General features: G+C 44.3%; 1 protein-coding gene across 1 annotated transcript in view; it reads left to right on the top strand.

The window, feature by feature from the left end:
• RBM33 (RNA binding motif protein 33) overlaps positions 1 to 7,844 on the top strand; it is a 103,280-nt gene that overhangs the window by 37,900 nt on the left and 57,536 nt on the right. The window contains exon 7 of the mRNA XM_010829358.1: positions 3,961 to 4,169. Within this exon, the coding sequence (XP_010827660.1) occupies positions 3,961 to 4,169 (209 nt within the window). The remainder of the gene's footprint in view (positions 1 to 3,960; positions 4,170 to 7,844) is intronic.

Here is a 7,844-nt window from a genome sequence, read left to right as displayed (position 1 = left end):
GGAATGGTGGCCTTTGCTCTCTGCAGCCAGCTGCTTATGGGCTCGGGTACACTTTATACATCACCCTCTCTGCACCCCCAGAGCCCCTGCTCCTCCTGTCCCCTGATCCTCAGCCACGGTTATCTCGCCTCTGTTCACTTGAACTTGACCCAAGCACTGACAAGTTCTGAAGTGTCTGAATTGCCTGTGTTCATAATTTGTACTTGTTTTATCCCTGCGTCCCTTTCTTTTCAGGATCTTTGCCTCATTTGGTTCTTCACAGGGTCATTTGTACTTCTTTTATTAAATAATTTGTGTTGCTTTTTTTTTTTTTAAGTCATTTCTTAGTTCTGTAGTCACGTCATTCTGAGACAAGAGGCTGGAAAGGGTTATTGATGGGTAGGTTGGCCCTTTAAATATGGGCGGAGAGGCAAGAGTGGCTGAAGCATTAACAGTTCGACCATTTACCATTCTTTTAAACGTTAGGAAAAAGCCTTTAAATGTATTTGTGCAGAATGTGATTCTTTGGCTAGATAATAGGGCAAATAAAATTGACACTAAGAAGTATCTTTCTCTGTTCCCTATTTGTAAGCCCCGTGTAGGAAAGCTGCAGTAGGAAAGCTCCGTGTTTAAAAACAGGTTTTCATTTTTCTAGAAAAATTAGGATTATTCCCAGTATAGAAATGATTTTTCTATCTATTTTAGAGTTTGGTTTCCTAAAGCAGTGAGCTCCTTTGTTTCCTTAACACCTCTCACCCCAACAAAAAGTTAATTTTATACAGAAGAAAAATATTCATTGAGAGAGAGAAGCTCCTATAGTATTTGGTATACTAGATATTCCCATGAATTTTTACTCATCACTTTGTGTACTCCTGGTGATAGAAACACCAGTTTCAGGTTTTGTATACAGATGCTTGCATTGATTTGACTGTAAAGCTGCTCACATACTCTTTGTAATGGGATTAAAATATCTTGCTACCGGAGTATGTATATCTCCTGTGATGGATTTTTCTTGACAATTGCTCTCTTTTAACATTCTGAATACAAATAAAGGCAGTTATTTTGTGATACCATTGATTACTTTTGAGAACATTCTGCTCTACAAAGAAGAATGAAATAATGCTCTGGCCTGGGAATAGTGAGTTCTCTTCAGAATCTGGAAGGGCATTCAGTCACTTTTAGTCTTCTTCACGTTCAAATGTATGATGTCATCCTTAAGTAATTCATATTTGTGACAGTCTTGACCATTATGGAGCCTGAGACACAGATGTTGATCTGTATTTTCAGTTCATATTGGATTAGGCATAGAATTTTGGGCTTTTACCTGAGTTATGATCTTAAGTACTGAGCTTCTGTCCTCAACCAGGATTCTGGGAATTAAATACCTTAGAGAAAATGTGACATCATCAGTTTTCCCAAGGATACAAAACTATATACTTAAGAGACAAGTTTTTCATTATATAAAAAGGATCCCATAGGATATGAGGGCTTAATTCTCTCACAGAATGCAGTTGAAAAGGGTTTCTAGAACATGCATGTGTAAGAGAAAGATTTATTTTGAATGGCAAAGTCAAAAGCCGTCTCTAAAACATGGGTGTCACTGACCAGTTACCCTGAAGTGTCAGCACAGAGGTTCAGAGGGGCCAGTTCTTTTGCCCTAGGAGGTGGACCTCACATTCTCTCTGGAAGCAGTACCAGTGGAAAACGAAAGGCTGTGCTTATTTTAGTTAGGCTTTTATAATTTGTGGTCTGTAAGTACCCTGCTGGGTTTTGCTGTATTCCAAGTTTCACTGGGCACAGGTAATACGTTAAATTATGTTTCATTGCTTTAGCCTGAAGAACATTGTTGTTAGGCCCACATAATGTTCTCTTGAAATAATATCCTTGGTTACTTTTGCTTAAGGCAAATGATCTTTGGGGAAAACAGTTTTTTTTAATTGATATACAAATTGTGTATTTATACAGCAGAATACTCCAACAGAGAAAAGAAATAAACATCTGCAATAACATACAATTTTTTCATATATTAATAACAATTTAAGATCACTAGTGCCAGCAGTAAGATAACTACCTTCAGTTTACACAATGGTCCTTGCATTTGCAAGGTTTTCAAAAATTTCTTGATTCAATTATCTTATTTAAAAAAAAGCCACAACCGAAAATAAAAACCTCAGACTGTCATTTGTTGTTTCTGTTTTGCCAAATAAACTGTATTTTGTAGACATTCATTATGTATTAGTTAAAGTGTTTTTAGGTACATATGTTTTTCTTAAGCACATTTTAGAAGGGGACAACACAATGTAAAACTTTGTTACATTACACTCATCTCTTTCCTTTGGAATATGGACCAAGTTCAGAAAACACTTAAGCAGAAATTAACATTTCAGTTGAAGTTACAAATGTAATTTCCATCCTGTCATATTTTGGTGACCTTTTGTGACAGCTTGTCTCAATTGGAGGAATGCATTTTTACTTGCTGATTAAAGATGTCATTTGAAACCATTTTATTACTGGGGATAGTGAAATTAATCTTGACACTTAGAACCACTAGAAAAATAATTGCTGATTCACCACATAAAATGTGTATGTGAACCTATCATGTAGTCAAGATTAGAATAAAAGTCTGTGCTTGTTAAGAGGAGATTAAATTTTCTTTGGAATGGAGTCTAGATCCATTTGAAGGGAAGGGGGTTACCTTAGAAACAATTTTCAGAAAATGAAATGTGGCTTAGAGATTTTGGAAGAGTTTGGAGATGATTATGGAATCCAAGGTAGGAGAAAAACTGGTAATATTTAAAATGTACCCTTTGCTGTGGAAGAAGGCATGCTGCTCAGGCGCTTCGGTTGTGTCCGACTGTGCGACGCTATAGACGGCAGCCCACCAGGCTCCCCCGTCCCTGGGATTCTCCAGGCAAGAACACTGGAGCGGGTTGCCATTTCCTTCTCCAATGCATGAAAGTGAAAAGTGAAAGTGAAGTCGCTCAGTCGTGTCCGACTCTATGCGACCCCATAGACAGCAGCCTACCAGGCTCCTCCATCCACGGAATTTTCCAGGCAAGAGTACTGGAGTGGGGTGCCATTGCCTTCTCCGGGAAGAAGGCATGGGAATGCTTCTTAGTAGAATTCAGTGAAATCTTTGAAAGGTGTTTACTAATAGAGCATATATTATCATAGCTTAGAACTGTATTTGAATAAGTTACTTTTTCTTCTAAGAATTCAGAATAATGTGCCTACTGAGTAGGGCCAGAAACTTTGATTGTCGCCCCATAGCATTGATCAGAGAGGAGGGCATGTTCTGTGGCTTTGCTCGCATTTGCTGTAGCTTCCCTGTCAGGTGGTATGGATGGAGGTCTGTCTGCACAGAGTAAAGTTGGTGTTGTTTTTAAATAAATCAGAAAATCTGGCTTGGTGTAGTACTAAATGAGTTTCTGTTCTTTATGAAATTTAAGTACTTGGCTTAAGAGTGATTTTATTAGTAGTTTTGCTTTTAAAGCAGAACAATCAGTGATTTCTAATTTTTGAGTCTCTGTGCCAGTGTGAATTAATATTTACACTGGATTCGCATAGACGAGTGTCCTGGTTACTGGGGTAGCCAGGTCTTGACCAACATCATCTGCCATCAGTGAAAGAACGTGATGCCTAGCAGATGAGGAGTGGTGGTTGGGTTGAACTTCTTCAGCTCCTCCTTTTTAGCTTTCCTCAGCACATTTTAGTGGTCTCAAATGAAGATTCAGATTTACAGGAGGTCCTCGTATGTTAAAGAAGAAGCATGTCTTCATGTAACAGGCCTCGTTCATGGCGTCCGGGTGTCTCTGTACCCTACCCCCGGCTGCTTACTGCTGAAGTGGAGTTGTTTGCTGTTGGTGAAGCACCCGCTGGTCCTGAGTTTCCTTGTCACATACTTGTTTTATTTTGTGTCTCCCTATAGATCTGATTTCGCCTCTTTGAAGGTATCTAACACATATGCATCTTTTCAAATAGAGCTTTCAGCAGAAGCCAAAGCTGCGTTGCTTGAATTTGAAGAGAGGGAGCGACAGCACAAGCAGGGCCGGTACGGCTCCAGGCGGGGAGGAAGGAGAGGAGGTGCGTCCCTGTGCCGTGGCGTCGGAGACCAGAGGAGAGAGAGCAGCGAGCGGGGGCGCGCCAAGGACCACAGGCCCGCTCTGCTGCCCACGCAGCCCCCTGTGGTGGTGAGTTGCTCAGCTCCGTCCTGGGAGCCTGCACGCTGAGAACAAGGGAAAGTTCTCTCTGGTATGGGTTTCGTATTTTGCATTTGCCTTAGTCTGAGATGAAAATTTAGTAAAAGGCGTCACAGCTAAAGTTTCTTTATAGCCTGTGGTATGATTTCGTTGTTCAGTTGCGAAGTGGTGCCTGACTCTTTGTGACCCCACTGACCGCAGCGCTCCAGGCTTCGCTGTCCCTCAACCATCTCACGCAGTTTACCCGGGTTCATGTCCATTGAATCGGTGATACCATCCAACCGTCTCCTCCTCTGTGCTCCCTTTCTCCTCCTGCCTTCTTCAATCTTTCCCAGCATCAGGGTCTTTTCCGCTGAGTCTGCTCTTTGTATCACGTAGCCAGAGTATTGGAGCTTCAGCATCAGTCCCTCCAATGAGTATTTAGGGTTGGTTTCCTTTTAGATTGACTGGTTTGATCTCCTTACAGTTGAAGGGACTCTTAAGAGTCGTCTTCAGCACCATAATTCGAAAGCACTTGTTCTTTGGCACTCAGCCTTCTTTATTGTCCAGCTCTCACATCTGTTCATGACTACTGGAAAGACCATAGTCTTGACTTTACAGAAGCCTTGACTATACAGACCTTTGTCAGCAAGGTGGTCTTTGCTTTTAAGTCTGGGTTTGTCATAGCTTTCCTGCCAAAAAGCAATTGTCTTCTAATTTCATGGCTGCAGTCACCATCCGCAGTGACTTTAGAGCCTAAGCAGAGGAAATCTGTCACTGCTTCCACTTTTTCCCTTTCTATTTGCCATGAAGTGATGGGAGCAGATGCCAAAAAAATCCTAGTTTTTTAATATTGAGTATTAAGTCGGCTTTTTTTCACTCTCCTTCATTCTCATCAAGAGACTCTTTAGTTCCACTTCACTTTCTTCAATTAGAGTGGTATCATCCGCATATCCAAGGTTTTTCTTCTGGCAATCTTGATTCCAGCTTGTAACTCATCCAGTATATGGTCTTAAAAATCCAGTCTTCTAGTATTGAGGTGGTGAAGACTGATTCTTTGCCAGTACTGAGGAAGAAAGAATCAGTGAGAGAGCTGATGTCTTCCACGGGTCAAACCACACAGGAACCTTGCTCGTCTCTTCTGCTGGTGGAGGGGCGCTGCTCCTGTGAACACCATCCTGAAAACACAGACTGTGTTACATTGAGAATCTAGCCATAATGGTGTATTTTATAAAATATTTTTTCTTATAATCTGCTTACCATAGGTTTTTCCTTAAATGTAGCAGTTTCTCTTACAAATAACTGTCATCTCCTCTCCATAGAAATGGAGATTGTCATATCCATTAAAAATTTTCATAATTTAGGACTAAATCATGTAATTGTAATTTCAGCTTCGTTTGAATTTCTCAGGAACAAAGACAGGAAGTGTAGTGGTTTTTTTGGGGTTGTTGTTCTTTCAGTTAACTGTAGTATTTTACAATTTTTCCTTCAGAAGTTAGTCTTCAAGGACAGATTTATTTAATGTAAATATGTGTTTGCACTATCTACCCTCCTACATTATTACGTGCGTGTAGGGGAAAATCACACCTGACCTCGGAGTAGAAAATTGTGTTTTAGTAGGCATTCATTTGTGAAATAACAAAGTAGAAAAGGTGATATACTGTTTTTGCATGAGAATTCTAATTTCAGTGAACAGGGAAGAAAGGCTGGTGGGTTGATCACGGCATAAAGAGATTGATGATACTGATAGCTGCTCTCTGCTCATACCTATTTGTTTTTAAGCTTCTCTGATAACAGGAAGATTGGCCCTTCAGTTTTTTCCTTTTCTTCCCCATCTTGCGTCCTCGCCCCCAACTTGCATTGTGTGTGTTGAACTGCCAGCTCCGTGATTTTGGCCTCCGAAGCGGGGAAACAGCCAGTAGGTGACGAGTTTTTACATAGCTGTTCCTCCATGATCCTGGAAAAATAACTGAACTCCCTACTTTCTTACCCAGATAGAGAGGCTCAACTGGGAGCCCTGAGTGCTTTAGAAGTGTTACCCAAGTGTCAGTTGGCCCAAGTCCCTCCTGACAGCAACATCGTGTCTGGAATTCCCTAGGTGCCAGCGGGCTCAACCTGCTGCCGGCCCGACTCCGCCTGCCGGAGCCTTGGCCTGTGAGCTGTACGCACATCTTTGCTAGCAGTGGTATTTTAAAGCTGCAGGTTGCTGAAGCAGTCACAGCTTTCTGGCATGGCCTTAACCTTGCTCTGCTCATGTCCACCTTGGTCCCGGCCGCACCCCAGCCCAGAGCCGTCTGTGTCTCCGGCTCCTTTTCTGCCGTGGCTCTGCTTGTGTCTGTTTTCTCCTTGGTCCATCTGTTGGCGCTGGCACTTTGCTCCTGCCGCTCCCGAGCGTGCTCTGAGGATCGCCTCCTCACCTTTGCAGTCTGTCCTAGTAGACTGCTCTCTGGGCCCTTGGGCGTCACCTGTGAGCTCCTTTCTTGAGCCTCTCTTACTTTGAGTGTCTTGAGATTGGGGTGTAGTCTGATCTCTTCCAACGGGGCCCCTTCTCTCTCTCCTGTTTCTTTGGCTGCATTGTCCTCAGGCCAGTTTCTGATCAGAGCTCTCACTCGGCAACGTTGTCCTTCCTGCCATCTGCTCTCTCCACATGAGTCTGGGTCTCTAGCCTGCACCTCTTGCCAGCTCAGTTTCTTCATTTCCTAGCTGCCCTGGGCTTCTCTGCATGGCTGTTGCCCAGGCTCTAAATTCCCCTTGTTTAGAACATGTGCTCTCCTTAAAAGTCCTTCGCGTGGTCGAGTGCGGGGCCCTGCCCTGTGTGCTTTCCCGGTTGAGTTCAGGTTTAGTTTAGCTGCCCCTCTGTCAGCGCGCTGCCCGTGCGGATTCAGTGCTGATGGGATGGAAGAGGCTGCTTTACGCACAGCTATGCACGGTACAGATGCCGTGCCTCAGAGGAGGGAACGGACCAGTCTCTGGGAGCATGTGTGCCCATGGATTTATGCTAGCTCTGCATCTTCAGGAAAGCCCTCCCCGAGGAAGGACAGGTTCGACAAGGTCGTGCACACTTGGGTTTCAAAATTCTCAGACCACGGCTGTTTCTTTCCTTTAGCTCCCGGCGTCTGTAGCCTGTTAAATGGTCCGTCTTCTTCTGTCCCCTTTCCCCTCGTCTGTCACACACTGTTAGTCATCGTCATCAGACACTGTAGAGGCTCCAGAATGGAATTCAGAAGCCTCTGAAGTCTGGCGTCATCCCAGGCGACCAGTGTGCAGGGTGCCCTGGCTGGTGGCAGCCTGTCGCCTCTGCCGCCCTGTGCGGCCGGTTGGATGAGTGCTCATAGGCAGGGCTTGTGGAACCAGGTTCTCTGCTCCTCTGCTTGCCAGCCGCGAGGAGGATCACGACGGGCCGGCTTCGTAGGCTTGTTGGCGGTGAGTTACTCCACATACAGACCTGTCAGCGCGTGCTTAAGACACCGGCGGAGGGGAGGAGGCCCAGTGCTCTTGAGGCTGTGGTGGGGGTTTCCTCCTCTCTCAAGACTGTTGCGCTAAGTAACCCCGAGATCCTTGACCACACAGAGGGTGTGTGTTCCCACTCTAGCACCCTCCGATCTTCGAATGTGGCTGCAGCCACGCTGGCCCACGAGTGCGCCTCCGGGCGTGTGTTCCGCCTCCGCTGCTCTCAGGCAATGCCGT

Source organism: Bison bison, unplaced genomic scaffold (genome assembly GCF_000754665.1).
Source record: "Bison bison bison isolate TAMUID 2011002044 unplaced genomic scaffold, Bison_UMD1.0 scf7180017864503, whole genome shotgun sequence".
NCBI lineage: Eukaryota > Metazoa > Chordata > Mammalia > Artiodactyla > Bovidae > Bison > Bison bison.
This window is presented reverse-complemented; position numbering and strand designations above follow the sequence as displayed.